Below are 16,045 nucleotides of genomic sequence, written 5' to 3'. Positions count from 1 at the left end.
TTATCAGAAATTGATTTCTGTATACCATGGTGCTATCTCTATCTCATTGAATTGCTATGCTTTTTGAGTTTAAACTGCTATTCACATGGGTTTTAAATGCTTTTATTACACATTACACTTCTGTCTATACTAAGTGCTGTTTCAGTAGTCTAGTTGTCTTTCATTCTGTTATATACAAAGCAAGTTCCTTTTTTCAACTGCTTTGAGTCTGAAACTCCCTCAGTTGCTCTGGCTGGCTGGTGACAGGTATGGCTTTGGGCTCGTGTTCTAGCACCTGGAGATCACCTGCCTGATCACCTGCACACAGCTTTGGCCACTCTAAGTTCTGTGTGCCAAACAGACAAGGAACAGAATGGGAAATAGGCAAAGGGCGGATGTTGTACCTCTGCTTGTGTAAAAAGAGAGAGTATAGGGCTGTGAAAGTTGTGAAAGAATGTAAACCATAAGTAATTAATCCTTAATACTGAAAATTTAGTGAAACAGTGAAACAAAGTAGCTAGTCATAAAAGCCATGAAGCAATCACAGCCATGTCCTACAAGGAGCCATCCTTTTTGACATGAGCTAAAGCTTGTGTTGCCTACAGGAGTATGCTCAGTAAGTGGAAGTGATAGCAGCTCTATTTCTCTGCACTTATGAAGATCTTTCAGAGACTATATCCCTACAGCATTGACCATAAGAGCAGCCTGACTGCTGAGGAGCCTGCCTGACACACACGCTATGTGTCTTTAATGGAGAAACAGAGTACTTGCTTTTCAAGCACTGCTGATCTGCCCACATTAAGCACAAAGTTTGCTTCAAAACGTATTGATGCTTTGACAGCATACAAATGCTCCATTTTGTGTTTTTTGAAAGGAAGAACATTTTTAAAAAAGATATCGAAGTGACAAAGGACACTTCTAAGAGCAGAGCATCTGTATCTTCTGCTTTAGGCTCTTGTTCAGTGTCTCGCCTCAGATTTGAGGGCATTTCTTCTAGTAGAGAACATTAGCCTCCCAAAAAATGAGAGTTTAAAAGCTAAGAAGCTGCCCTCAGCCTAGACTTCATGAAGCACAGAATCTGACTTGACATGACGATTCTGCATCTGCTTTTGATGGTAATAGACTTCAGGAAACAGGGAGGTAGTCTGGAAGCTGTGAGTCTCAGCAACGTGCTTAAAGGTGCTCATTTAGCCTCTGCCAGCTCCCACTTCTCAGTGCAGTTATAGCCCTCTCCAGCTCCAGCTCCAGGCTCCTGCCTTGCTCATTTCGGAAGTCTGAACTACAAACAGAAACATAATTCTTGCTGTTGTTTAAAGTAGAACTGTTCACTCTTCTTGGTAGCAAGGTCTGCATGCTGGTTTTGGAGAACTTTCAGGAGTCAGTCATACTGGTGGCTTCGAAATGAAATGGGCAGTGGAGCTTGGAGCTGACCATGTGGACGTGGGCTCTGTTAGATGCTTAAAATCATTTGAGAGACTTTGTAAACCATATCCATCCAAGCAGCACATGTAAAGTAAACAGCAAAGTTATTTTTATGATTAAACCAGTATGTAAACATATTACAGGTGTGTTTGCCAGGCTTCAGCACTTCTGTCATCACCTTTCCTGCTCTTTTTCCCATCCAGTTAGTTGCCTGTAGCAGCGGAATTGCAACTTCTGGACATAATTAGATTTGATTTCAAGCATATTTTATGTTATGTGCCACAGGAGACATTTGTATGGCTGTGTTTTTCTGGGTCAGGTGAGGAAAGCTTCCTTTTCCTGTAGCAGTTGCAGGAAGTTTGGGATCCCCTCTGTGGGTTTCCATCTCCAGAATGACAGTCCACGCATCAGGAGGGTCTGGGGAGGGCCTGCTAAGTCAGTCCTCTGACAGTACCAGCAGGTGAGCAAGCATCAAGAAGCAGCAGAAGGATGTATCGTGATATTGTAGTGCTATTTAATCTTCCATTTTCCTCAGTTGAGAAACTAAATAATTGTGTAGTGACTGAGATCTGGAAAGGAAAGCTCCATTCTGTCTCAGGACAGAGACTATACGCTAGATGTGGATTGGTAGGATTCAGTGTAGGACTTTTGGCAGCACTGCAGAGCTGTGACACTGCTGTTCCGGAGGGATGTGGAGAAGGTCAAGCTTTGGGTGCAGTTCACCACATTTTGCTTCTCAGCTGAAGTATCTGAGTTGGATGTGGATTTAGAAGAGGTGGAAGACACAACTGCTTGCTTTAATCAGCCATTGAGAGCTGTGCTGTAAAACTGAGCTTTCCACCAGAAAAAAAATACTACCAAACTAATGACGTACGCTGATTTTACTGCTATAAAGATTGAGTTACACTGAGGAATAGGTGGAAATGGGAAATGTCTTTGTGTACGAACTGGGAAGGGTCAGTTTTATTTTTGAGAAATACAGTCTTTTCCTAGTTACAAAGGTTTCCACCAGACTTCTGCGATTTCAAGTTAGCTATCCTACGCAGGGAGCACCAGCACTACTTTTTCTGTTTCATTAAACTGTGCAGTCTTTGATGTACAAATGAATGGAGGAAGTATTTAAAAGGAATAATAGAATTACATTTGGAAGCGTGTGTGTTCTGGATGGTTAGAAAGACTGCACTGTGAACTGATTTCAGTGATGGCAATACAGGCTTCTTTTGAGGGAGAATGTTCAGTGCTTGCTATTTAAGAGCATGACTATTGAGCAGCATTCAGGAAGGCAGTAAGAAACATCTAAAAGCATAAAACTAATATTAATGTGTTAAAAGGTCATTAAATCCCTAAGTGGATGCTTCTTACTCGGTATTAATGCTTTTCAATGTAGGCAGTTTGCCCTCTCTTCCCTCTGTGTGTGGGCAAGCTATAACTTTGTTGATGAAGATGAAAGCTGATTTTTAATAAATCATGTTCACTAAAAGGTATTTTCTCACTTTGTGATAGAAGAAAGTTTTTCCATGACACTAACACCATTCAATAGTTTAATCGTCAAGTTTGCCTTTAGACTTGAATTGTTGGACTGTGATGATTTTCTAATAAACTAATGTGCTTTCTCCATTGGAAAACACTGTTTATACGTAGAATTCTTGGGATTTTTTGGCCAAATATGTATTTCTTAAAAAGAAAGTATTTTAATATATTGATCAGTATTTCTAATAGCTTAATAATACGGTATTTTGGGTAGGAAGCAGGGGACTTCATTTTGACAGCTTTAATTGACTTGCAGGCTTAGTCTGTTGAGAACCTCCAGTTGTTATTTTCTGGGCATAAATCTTTGTAAGTTGACTACATATTTAAAGCTAGTTGTATTTTAAGATCAATTAGATCCTTCCGTGAAATTGATTGTTTTAACTGTTCATCAGTCTGAAGCAGCAGTCTGAAGTGTGTAAAGGATGCTGGGAATAATGTGGGAATAATGGATTTTTTTTTCATGACATTAGAAGTGTCATTGAAAATATTGTTAGTAATTCTGAACTAGATGTCTCAATGTCACTTAACTTCTTGACTTGAAAATTTTTGCATTGAATGATGGAATTAATCAATTCCATCATGGGCAGACATCTGAAATGATGAGTGTACCATTCCCCAGGTACTGTGTGTTTCTATAAGTATGGATTGCTAGCATCATTATAGATGGAGGCTGCAACACATTAAAGAAAAAATACACACGTATTCCAGATAAGTTTTGTTTTGTTAGTTGAGAAGCATCCCGTGTCATGAAAGACAAGCAAAATTTGCCATGTTTCCTAAATACAGGTTCATCAGCATGAAACTTTGAGCGGAGGGAAATTCTGAACTGTATGCCTGTAGACAAATTTCTTTGGCAATGACCTTAGCACAAACAGGTTTGTACCCATAACAAGAAGGCAGCATACTAGTGCTACTGCTGTCTCAGTTGTGGTGACAGGGAGCTTTTAATTTATCCTAAATTAGGACTAGTTTGTTATGAACATATGAACATATGTTTCATTAAACTGTGCAGTCTTTGATGTACAAATGAATGAAGGAAGTATTTAAAAGGAATAACAGAATTACATTTGGAAGCATGTATGTCTTCAACATATGTTGAAATAGCAGAGAATATTTCCTTTGCTGACTGTCCTCTGTGTTTGATAGAGAGCATAGATAAGAGCTGTGGTGCATTTGTATGAAAGAGTTCTGTACAGACTTCAAGGTATTTAAAATAAACATAATATTCAGCGTGAATTTTCTTCATGCCAGTAAGCCCTGTGATTTCTGTTTTTCAAAAAACAACTCGTATTTGATAAACTTTCTATGTACTACCTGAATAGTAGATGGTTATTTACAACTCCTCTCTCAAGAGCACTGACAGAAACAATCCGATACGTTTTGTTACTTGGTTTAAATCCAGTATTTATGTTGTAGTTTATCAAATTACATTCTGGGGATAGTTATTTTTTTAAACAGAAATTACGGAACTTGACTTGTAAAAGTGACTGTGTTTGTTCTGGAGAATGGAGAGAACCTGAGTAGATTTCTAAGAGCATCAAGAAAGGTCCTAGGAACCATCAGGAATACAAATAGGAAATTAATATTGAACTATTGTAGCAATGAACTAATTTAATGGGGCTTTTGGTAGTAGAAAAACTATCTGCCTTCCAAAACACATTACTTGGGGTATCACCATATTACAGCTGTAATGGAATTATCAAGTGGTTTGTTAGCCAGCTTTCTTTAGTATCAGCACTGTGTATTCTCCTACTAATAGCAAGTTTAGTGCTGGAGGTTTTCATTGTCTAAAATCTTCAAAAATCATCAGTTTGGCTCCTTTCTCATTAGGGTAATTAATAGCCAGTGTATACTCTGTCAGATTCTCCTTGTGGTACAATCTGTCCTGAACCAAGCATAACCACATGATTACATTTCTAACCCAGACCATGCAATCTGAAATTTATTATGCCCTTTTATGCTGCCTGCAGGAGGACAATTGATACCTGAATAAGCATGAAGCCTGGTGTTACAGAGCTAAGCCGTTGACATTTTGGATTGGCAAAGTTGGTTTACAGTGTATCAGTCTTTCCTTTGAGTAACCATGCTGCTTTTGATCTGGTTGTAAGAGCTCTAAAGCTGGATTTACTGCTGCATCGAACCATGGCCTCAGGCACAAGTCCTATTTCACAGTCAGCAAAATTAGCAGGGGATCCCTAAGTTAAAAATAGGCACTTTTTTAGCAGTAATTTCTAGACCTCAGTCTTAAGGGCATGATACACTTTTAAGGAAATGGCAGAAGCAAAGGTTTGTACAGTGAACTCGGTTCCATATAGCTTAAGTTACAAAGAGTCTCTATGGATCTGCTAGAAGCAGTAAATAACCTTTTTCAGCTGGCAGATATAACAGATAATTCAGAGGCAGATAAAATAATAACAGTTATAGCTATATAAATAACACTATAGACTGAAACCTTTTCTTTGTAAGAAATTGTACATAACCCAGAAAACTTGTAATATTGAGTACTTTATCAAAAAGCATTTTCAATGTGAATTTGATGTAATGCCATAGACAACCCACTTGTGTCCTACCATAGCAAAATGCTAGCATCAAAAAATCATTGCTACACTTGAGGCTGTTGCTAATGAAAAGAGTACACTTTCTGTGCTTAGAGGGTGTATTGTTCAGATGCTGTAAGTATAAGTTCTCAGGCTCTGGCACTGATGATATGAATGCTGAACACAAGTAATCCTCTGGATTACTTGAAGCCATGGAAATTAGGCGCTGAGAAATAAGGTAAATGGAAATTGCTGTCCATCTTTAACGTTAATTTCTAATGGTCACAGTACTGGAAGCCACAAAAGTATGCCTTTTAATTAATGTTCATTTCATTAATGTTCATTTCATTTGCTGTGAATTGTAACTAGTAATATAGAGGAGGATCTCCAAACTTGAGAAGATTAAGAAAAAAGATAGTGGATACATTTTCTTCAAAATGTTAAAAATAGCAAAGCAGGAAAATAATCTGAGCAACAACAAAGGGACATATTTCCATTCCTTTCTTTAAAATATAACTAGTATGGGATTTGTGCTCTCCAGGCTTCACACAGTAACATCCTGGATATGGGTCCTACAGACCCAAATTGATTCTCATAATAAAGCATGATGTGGAGTCAACATGAAATCCAGTTAACTTACATTTTCCTTCATCCTTTTTCTTTGTAATTATCACAGCCTCAGCACAATGAAGTTCTATCACCATATTTGGAGCACTGTGTTTTAGAAGAGTGCTGTTGACAGTCAAAGTGTATCTAGTGAGCGCAGCATTTAGAGAGCAGCATGCTGCTAGCATCGTGCAGATTGCAAATTTCTTGTCCTAGTTTCTCACCCTGCAGCTGGTTCCATATGGGCAGCTTTAATGCACTTTCATAACGCGAATTGTAGCAAATGCAGAATTCTCATTTCTGTAACCACCATGCTGGGAGTCTCACAGACTACTTGCTGGTGTTAATGCTGCTGCATCCATCTGAATGTTCACAGCACCGTGCTGGAAAAGCCATTCTTCATCAACATGAAACCTGAGAGCCAGGGTTCAGTAGTGTTAGGTTTAAAGGATCTGGTGTCACCCCATAGGCTCCTAGAGTTTAACCTCACATCTTCTCAAATTCACCATCTGAAATCACACTTGTAAATTAAATCTCTTCAGCTGACTAGCTTGGATGGAGCACTGTTATAAATCCTCTGTCTTAAGTTGATCAGGTATAGATCCCTCAATGAAGTATGCAATGAATATTTGCTCGGGAAGCAGATATAGCCGGTTAACTTTATTCTGTCAATTTATCTACTTTATTTAAAAAGAAAAAATCAATGCAGCTTTTATATATTAAGTAAAAGCCCTTAATTTTGTAAAGCGTATTTTCTCATTTCATTTGCTGCATTATTTTGTCTGAGATTTTTTTAAAAATTACTCAAGCTTCTTTTATTAAGAATATACTGATGGTGGCTTTACAGTGTTTGTGATGTCCTGCAGCTAATTCAGGAGGGTAGCAGGCTGGTAACAATGAACTGTGTGTGGTGTAGCCACGTCTTCTGAATAATCATCAGATCTGTTGCTCCACCAAGTTTTGATATTTTCAAGGGCAGTCTAGAAGAGAAAATTATCAGCAGGGTGATGCTTCCTCATTTCCAGCTCCTAGTCCTGGTCTTCAGCTGTCCTCCATGGAAACAAATGAGTGGGCTTGCACCAAGGTGTGGAGGTTCCCTCCATGCAGCTTCCTATGGGGGAAAAGCCAAGGCAGCAGCTCAGTGGTTCTGTGGCAGTGGGTGCACAACTGGGGCGTCCCTTCTGCTCTGCTCCACAGTCCATCAGGTCAGTGTAACCCTGCCATCCTGGCTGGGTAAAAATGGCTGCAAAGGCTGAGCTGCTCTGAGTAGCTCTGATGTATTCTGCGGAGCCTCAGGTTCTGAGAGAAACAAGTGCTGTTTTGTTTGCTTCCAAAAGACATTATCTTGGTACGTATACAAAACGCAAAACAATCTGTGGCTGGATGTGGTCTGAGTGGAAACACACTACTGGTAAAGCCAAGTGATGTCTCAGCTCTCTAACCTTGTCTCTCACACCAGTAATATCATAATAGCTGGAGTTCAGGGGCTGTTAACAAAGCCCACTGATATTTTACACCACTGGAAGTGAGATACTTCTTCAGCAGTTAAACAGAAATTTCACAAACCTCTATCAATTGTAATGAAATAGTTCCATTTAACAATTTTCTTCTTTATCTGAGTGCATTTATTGTTACAGCTTTGTATTACTTTTGACACTGCAGCGATGTTTTCTCAGCAGCAAGCTGAACAAGGTGTTTTCTTCTTCTTACAAGGATGAGAATCCCCCTTCTCATGTTATAGCCTGGTCCATTTATATGTTGCTAACCACAGCATAGGAGAGGACAGCAGAGAGTAACAGGCAGAGAGTTATTGCACTTAGCTTCTGGCTATTAACTGATAGATGCCCTTGTTCTGACTCGATGAGTGATTACCAGATAGTTGGGCACCGGTCCGGGTGCTGTAGCCACACTTAATTGTGACTGATTCATTGGGCTGAAATATGTCACTAATTTAATTCAGCTATTTCATTAATCTGATTGAACTGCATCCAGCCATTAGAGGTGTATGAAAGAAAGGTATCTGACACACGAGGCAAGAACACTAACCTCTGCATTAAACTATAAAACAGCCATTAGGACATCTAATGCCCAGATTGAATTGCTCCATAGAAACTTGGTTTCCAAGCATAATACTAATTAGCTATAAGCTTGATGAATGTCAAGAATTAATTAAAACATTTCAGTGGCCTGTGTGGGTTTTAAATATCATCATTATTGCCCCCAATATTTTCAGTTCATACACTAATTGCTTTATAGAGAGCACGCATGGAATTATCTCTTGGAGTGACTGAGGGGACAAATGGTTCACTGTGTCATTGAACATGGCCACATGGCCCTCCTTGCCTCTGGATTTCCCTTTCTCCTAAAACATACGTACAGTTTTTCTTCCACTTCTGTGCATGTATTGCAAATAGAAAGGTAAGATCTGTGATTTTGGACCCAAATTTCATTTTGACAGCACTTTTAATCTTCCTTTCTTAGCTGTACTCTGGAGGCCAGCACAGTTGTTGTTACCTATTTTCATTTTGGCAACAGGAAAATAGCTGCAGTTCCATCAAATGACCTTTTTGTTTTAAATTAAACAGGATGTCAGCCAAAACCCTTGATTACTTTTGTCCTGTTAATAAAAGGCCTGCAACAGTTTAGACATTTAGGACATGAAGTAGACATAAGATAAAAAACATTTTGGGAAATTAATAATTGGAAGGCAATTGATAATTAGAATCAGCTTTTGGTTGTTTCTTGAACATGATCTTAATGTAAAAATAACCAAGTTTTTGATACAGGAATTGTAGATGCATAGTACAGACTGCTCGTATTCCTTCTCCCTGATGAATGTTTCCAAGTATTTGGCTGCCTAGTAAGGATGAGTGTCCAACATGCCATTTTATAGACTGCAGCCATATGTATGACAAATGTACGAGATGACAAGACATGGGAAGAGCCATATCACCAGGAAGGCTTGTAAGAAGGCTTCTGAGTGTTGAGCAGTGCCAGAAACTACAAACTGCCTACAGCTTATTGCCTTAGGCTTCACTTTATATGTCTGATGGTTTCTGTTCCATGGACCTCAGAGGGAGGGAGGAAGATGTCAGTAGTGCCTGGGAGACTGCTGAATGCGGAGAACTGACAGAATCTTTGCAGTGCCATGTTGTTGCCCTGTCTGTGGGAATGTGGTGGACTCACAGAGCCTCCATGAGCTCAGCGTTGTTCACAGCAGTCTGTTTAGATCTCAGCAGTTTGGACTCGAGGACTTTTTGTGGGACCTTGGTTTAGTTTCTACGCTGTGATTGGTTTCAGGAAACAACATTTTGCTTTCATTTAAGTATTTATTTTGTGAGGAGGTATAGATGATTGCTGTGTCATAATAGCATGAAGTATGGTGTTGAAGCACTGCTTATTATTCCTTCTTTTAAAAATTAATTAAATAGTTATGCGACAGCTCTTTCCCTAGTGAGAAATGTGTTCAGTATTGTACTTCTTAAAATAAACTATTATGGGCTAGTTGTCTAAATGCCAATTGCTTTGAGGCATAACATATGTAAATAATGAAGAAAACTATTTGATTTGACAGTGCTGTAAGAAATTCAGTTCCAGGTTACTTAATCCTATCCTTCTCATCCCCAGTTTTCCTATTCAAGGGTGCTAATTTCATTCTGTAGCATGTGAAAGATGTCTAGCAGCATATTTGTAGGTAACATTTTGTATGAAAGCATGAACAATTTAGTGCTCTCAGAAGAAGAGGGTGGTTGAGATACACAATTCCTTCTGTGCTGGGATATCATGTTATTGGAAAAACACAACGTAGAAGCTCAAAGTAACCATATACTTGAGAGAACAGATCTGGTGGTAGCTTCAGACTGTCGCAGAATCGTAGAATCACCACATTTGGAAAAGACCTCTAAGATTATCCAGTCCAACCATCCACCTATCACCAGTATTTCTCACTAAACCGTGACTTTCAGTACAACATTTGCACGTTTATTGAACACCTCCAGGCTCAGTGACTCCACCACTTCCCTGGGCAGCCCATTCCAACGCCTGGATACCCTCTTGGAGAAGGTTTTTCCTAATATCCAACCTGAACCTCTCTTGGCACAACCTAGTCCTATTGCTAGTTACATGGGAGAAGAGGCCGATCCCCACCTCACCACAGCCACCCTTCAGGTTCAAGATTACCCTTGAACCTCCTCTTCTCCAGACTAAACAATCCCAGTTCCCTCAGCTGCTCCTCATAAGGCCTGCTCTACAGACCCTTCATCAGCCTTGTCCAGCTATTCATGGGCACTCCATTGCACTGCTTTATCTCCAGAGGCATGAGAACCCTGGGACAGCAGAGAGCTCAGCTACTATGTTTGTTTAAAACACTGAAAGTAGCTGGGAATCAGAGAGATGTTGAAGATGTATCAGTGGTTAGTATTAAAACAAAATGAGTATAGAAGGAAATTCGTACAATACCTCTCGCAAATGTTTTTCTGACGCTCTTTTTTTCTCTCATCTCTCTGTCTCTCCTCTTCTTTTTCTTCTTTTTTTTTTTATGCAGTGCCGGCCCTAAAGGAGATAACATTTATGAATGGAGATCAACTATACTTGGACCTCCGGGTTCTGTATATGAGGGGGGCGTTTTTTTCCTGGATATCACATTTTCATCTGACTATCCATTCAAGCCACCAAAGGTAAGGGTAAGGTTTTTACTGTGCTCTTTGTTGTTTGTTTGCTTTTTAGCATACAAGAAAAATCTAACTTGCAGTGAGTGACTGCTCATCACCTTCTGACAGTCAGACTTGTTTATGGTCTTAAAAACTAAATGGTCCAAAATCTTGGCTTGCTATTCCAGAAAATCCTGTGTCTAATTTATTTTTTTATTATCACAATGCTGATTTCCTAGTTTTTACAAGCCATAAATGACATCATCCTTCTGATAAGGAGTTAATGTGAAGTACACTGATTTTAATTGAAGGCCACGTGAGACCTTCTTGTGCTTCCTTCATTTCATTCAAGCTACTAAAATATATATAAAATAAACTTCTCTGTATTATGAATCAAATTGTGTATTATATATTTTTACATTACTGTTAGCAAAAAAAAAAAACAACACCAAAAAGCCAGCAAAAGTAATATTAGACAGGCAGCTGAAGTATGGTATTGTGACTTGGAGTTGTGTAATTACTGTGATGACTTCCATTGTTGTAAAATGTCAAAATATATACTACTAGTTAGATCAGCAGATTGATTTGATAATATTTTTCTGCAAAAGTTATTTTTATAAAATGAAGCCAATATTAACTTCAATTAAAGTTTCATTTCCTTGCTTAGAAACAGTATGCATATTTAAGGAATCATTATTTCCTAATAGGTGTCAAAGACATTAGAGCTCATTCTGTTCTCGCTTAATGCCAAATTACAAAGCTTGAGCACGGCATCAGAAAGGACACTGTCAACATTCACAAATGGCAAATACAGTCTACCACAAAACATTTCTACAACTTGAGGCTCCTGTGGCCATCACATTGTTAATGTAAATGCATCATCTTTCTTTCCTTCCCAAAAGCATTACAGCAAATAGAACAATATACCCTCCATGTATTTCACACTCATCTGAAATTCTCAAAATTCTGTTCCATGAGTTAAGATTGTTATAATGAAATTATGCTGGGATTTGGTCAAATTTCTCATTACAGTCATTTGGATTATTTTAAAGAGCACAATCATTTTTAAACTGTCAGTAGTTTGAAGAACAGTCGTGGACTCCACCCCCAACCCCCCCCCCTCATCAGTGTGAGAAAGAAAATTTTCCTCATCTTGTGCTATGTGTAATTAAGGTGTTTAAATGTTTCTAACTAATCTCTGTAAAATAATACATATTTTATTAACAAAACTAGTCTGTAATATAGAAGAACAAGGATGGTGTCAGTTCAGGGTGTTTTGTTTTAGATGTTTGTTATATTCTACTGAAAGGTATTGAAAAGATTTCACTGCTACTTTGGACATGAATAATATAACATTCCAATTTAAAATATTAATTTTCATGGTCTATATTTGGATTTGGAAAGAAAGGAAAAGATCAACTAATGCTTCACGTGCAGCCAAGATGTATCTACTTTTTCAGCTTTGGTAGCTTCAATAAAGTTTTGTTTCTGATTAGACAATTCATGGCATGCAGTGTGTTCATGAATTAGCATACAGGACTACAGAGTAGACTCTCATTTTTGTGAGTGCCAGACAAAGGGCTTGTGTAATAGCAGTCCGTGCACCGAAGATCTCCTTGGTAGTTTCTTATAAGTAGCTGTGGCTACAATGAATATGCATTCTTAGGTTGCAGATTGTTGCTTTAGAAAGTGAGCAGAGAGGAGCTGCCTCCCAGAGACTCTGCAGAACAGAGAAGGGCCCTCAGGGACTAGGGGCAGTGCTACTTGGCAACACTGAATGACTTTTTCTGTCTCTTGTGCTGCAATTCTAGGTTACTTTCCGCACCAGAATTTATCACTGCAACATCAACAGTCAGGGAGTCATCTGTCTGGATATCCTGAAGGACAACTGGAGCCCTGCTTTGACTATTTCAAAGGTCCTGCTGTCTATTTGTTCTCTCTTGACAGACTGCAACCCGGGTAAGGAGCTGACAGTTCACTGGGCATCATCTCCTAGTCATTTTAATTACTTTCCATGGAATATAATTTGTATATTTGATTGTATTTACATCAAATCAAAGTTGAAATCAAATCAAGGCTGAAATGGTCCTGGTTGGATACTATGCTTTTCAGTCCTGTGGCCCAATAGAAAATAGCATTAAGCCCATTTATTTCAAAGGTGTGCTGGAGAAAATGGAGTTATGTCTCTGAAGGTCTGTATCCCAAAAGCTGTAGCAGATGAATGGTAGATCTAGCAGTGTGGCAAAGTTCTCTGAGTTACAAACTCCTAAATGATTCAGGTTGGAAGTGGCTGCATGAGGCCTCCTCCTCTTAGGACAGCAATTGAAATGTGCAGGTGACAACGTTTAGAGAGATTTTATCTTTTTCAAAGAGAGTTCCTTATTCCTGTTGGGAAGAGGGGAGCTTAACTAGAAGCAGCAAAATTCTCAGCAGCAACTGCATGGTGAGCGTTGTGTAATGAACACTAATTGCGTTCGGTCAGCAGAGAAACTAAGAGGTGGTGCCAAGATGACAGGTCATTCACAGGAGACCGGTAATGAGCAGGAAGAATTGGATTAGTCCCTTTGATACAGAATTCTGATGACTCTTGGATCCCTTGGTGTATCTCCTGCCATCCTCATGCCTAATGTACTCCAGCACTGTAACAGGAGGAAGCCAGCCTGCACTCATCTAGTGTAGCAGCCCCTCTAAAGGAATGCGAGGTGTCTGGCTGGGGAAAGCAGTGATGGTGCAATTCATTATGTCCTCCATAGGGACAGTGGTAAGGCATATTTCAGAGGATGTCCCTCACAGGTAAGTTTCCATCAGGCAGAGGGTGGCTGGTGGATGATGCATCCTGGAGTTAGTGCATGGAGCTTTTCAGCCCCAGCACGTAGGCTCTGCTTACGAGGATCTTGATCTCCTTGAAATTAAGAAGTTAAACTACTTTTTTTTTCCTGAGACTCACAAGGAAATTGTTGTACCAATAGGTTGTTTCACTACCTCCAGCTGGCAGCATACCTGTCTGTACAGATGTCTACCCTCCTTTAGAACATTAGGTCTTCTAAAGAGTAGAAGGTTTTCTAGGAAGGTTTTTATTTTCAAAACATCAATTGTTAAAAATATGAACAAATTGCACCTGACAAAATGGTATCTGGATTGCTGGTGCTCTTACAAAACTTCCCACCACGCCTTCTGTCAGGTTTTGGCTGAAAGGAGCAGCTGTAACTTTTGGACACAGGTGTCTGCCTGCCATTTAACACACTAATAACTAGGTAACCCAAACAGATTCATTATTTTTCTGTTTGTTGTGTGCTATATCTTGGAAGAGCCTCACTACATTTCATAGCATTTTCTGTCTTAACGAAGATTTTATTTTGAAATAGATTATGCATTTTTAATGACAATAGGGTTAGATTTTGTGGGTTTTTTTGTGCATGCATTTTTTTAGGGGAGTTGGTTTGTTGTTTCTCTTTCATTGTTTTTTGTTTTGTTTTGTTTTGTTTTGTTTTGTTTTGCTTATTGTGGAGTAATTTCTAATGCATCTTCTCCTGCCCTTTACAGCTGATCCTCTGGTTGGAAGCATAGCCACTCAGTATCTGACCAACAGAGCAGAACATGACAGGATAGCCAGACAGTGGACCAAGAGATATGCAACATAAATGACAAACTACTTGTGCAGTGTGAAGGTGCGGAAGGCAACTTTACAGTGTGCAACAAATCTTTATAGCCTTTACAATACGGACTTCTGTGTATATGTTATACTGATTCTACTCTGCTTTTATCCTTTTGAAGACTGGGATATTGCCTCCCAAAAAGGTAAATGCTATCAAGAGTAGAAATTTGTAGCTGTAGATTAGTTATGTTTAAAACGCCTACTTGCAAGTCTTGCTTCTTTGGGATATCAAAATGTATTTTGTGATGTACTAAGGATACTGTTCCTGAAGTCAACCAAATATTATAGTGCATTTTAGCCTAATTCATTATCTGTATGAAGTTATTAAAGGTAGCTGTAGATTACTAGGAATTATGTCATTTGTATTAAACCCAGATCTATTTCCAATATGTGGTACATGCTGTTGTGAAAACTGTTTTAACTTTTACCTTTGTCAGTTTGTAATGAAAGGATTTCCTTTTTCCCTTTGTAGCTCAGAGAGCACCCAGTGTATCATCTCAAACACAATAAACATGTTCCCCAAGGAGTAGTTTCTTTGTTTTCCTATTTTAAATTAATATTTGAAAAAATTTAATTATAGTAACAAGGCAGGGCTAATGTATCACAGATCCCTGTGGATAATCTTTAAATTAATATACATAAGCAAAGGCTTGCTATAAATGTTTAATGCACACCTGTGGATTGTTTAAGTTTTCCCTGGGTTTTTTGGTTTGGTTTTATTTTTACAGAACAAATGTCATTTCCATAATTTCCTTAACTGCTCAGCTCTTTTTCAAGTTGCAATGAGAGCACTGCATATGCTTCCTCCAAAAGCTAATGTAGCTGGTTGCTTCAGGGCCAGACCTGTTCTTGTAAGAGCTGGCCTGGTCTTGCTACAAACTCTTTTTTGCAGGACCAGAGCCCAGTTACAGATGGTCTGGTGCTTTTGTGTCAGAGTAAAGCAAGTCGGGCTTGCTAATCTGGAGAACCACAATTGTCCATTGAAAATGGTCTTCCAAAGCACGGTTAAACACTAGTCTGTCCACAAGAGAAAAGAGTAGAATAAACTTCATCAGATTTTTATGACAGAAAAAAAAAAAAAAAATGTTAGTGAAAATGCAAGATGTAAAACTTTTAGACTACTTTTCCCCTCCCCTCTTCATTTTCTGGCTTGGAAATTTTGTAACATCTGTAAGTAATGAAGATACAGCTTTATAGCACATACAGTAGAGTCACCAATAGTTTTATAATTTAGTTTTTGTAGGTTGCCAGTCACACTATCGATTATACAAAAAGACATTTGATCCCTTTAAATCATATTTAAAATTACACCTGATGTTAAAGTTTACTGTCCCCTTTACTACCTGGTGTTTTTGGAGATAATGTAGCACTTCCGTCAGTAGGATGCTCTGCTCACTTAATATATGAAAAATGAATGTTAAGTTTAAATACTAAAGCAATAGAAAAAATGTTAAAGATTAAAACTAAAGTTAGCCATCACTATATAGATCCCTGTTTTTTGTATCACAACCTTTGATCATGAATTGTCCACCCTACTTTAAATATTTCTACAGATTCCTGAAGGTGGCTTGAAGAACTGCGTATCCCAAATATCTCAACCTAGAAGCCAGTCTCTCTTGATAGCTACAAGATAGCTTTAGACTTCAGGTTATAAAGTGCAAAAGGGA

The 16,045-nt window shown here is 38.7% G+C and overlaps 1 protein-coding gene across 2 annotated transcripts in view; it reads left to right on the top strand.

Annotated features, from left to right (window-relative positions):
* UBE2E3 (ubiquitin conjugating enzyme E2 E3) overlaps positions 1–14,902 on the top strand; it is a 54,569-nt gene extending 39,667 nt beyond the window's left edge. For both annotated transcript variants that reach the window (XM_042822484.1, XM_042822483.1), the window contains 3 exons: positions 10,618–10,750; positions 12,535–12,682; positions 14,267–14,902. In XM_042822484.1, coding sequence (XP_042678418.1) covers positions 10,618–10,750; positions 12,535–12,682; positions 14,267–14,364 — 379 coding nt within the window. In that variant the 3' untranslated portion in view covers positions 14,365–14,902. The remainder of the gene's footprint in view (positions 1–10,617; positions 10,751–12,534; positions 12,683–14,266) is intronic.
* Positions 14,903–16,045: the final 1,143 nt, after the last annotated feature.

Source organism: Centrocercus urophasianus, unplaced genomic scaffold, assembly GCF_019232065.1.
Source record: "Centrocercus urophasianus isolate 14NV4802_14NV808 unplaced genomic scaffold, USGS_Curo_1.0 seq_20, whole genome shotgun sequence".
Classification (NCBI taxonomy): Eukaryota; Metazoa; Chordata; class Aves; order Galliformes; family Phasianidae; genus Centrocercus; species Centrocercus urophasianus.
This window is presented reverse-complemented; position numbering and strand designations above follow the sequence as displayed.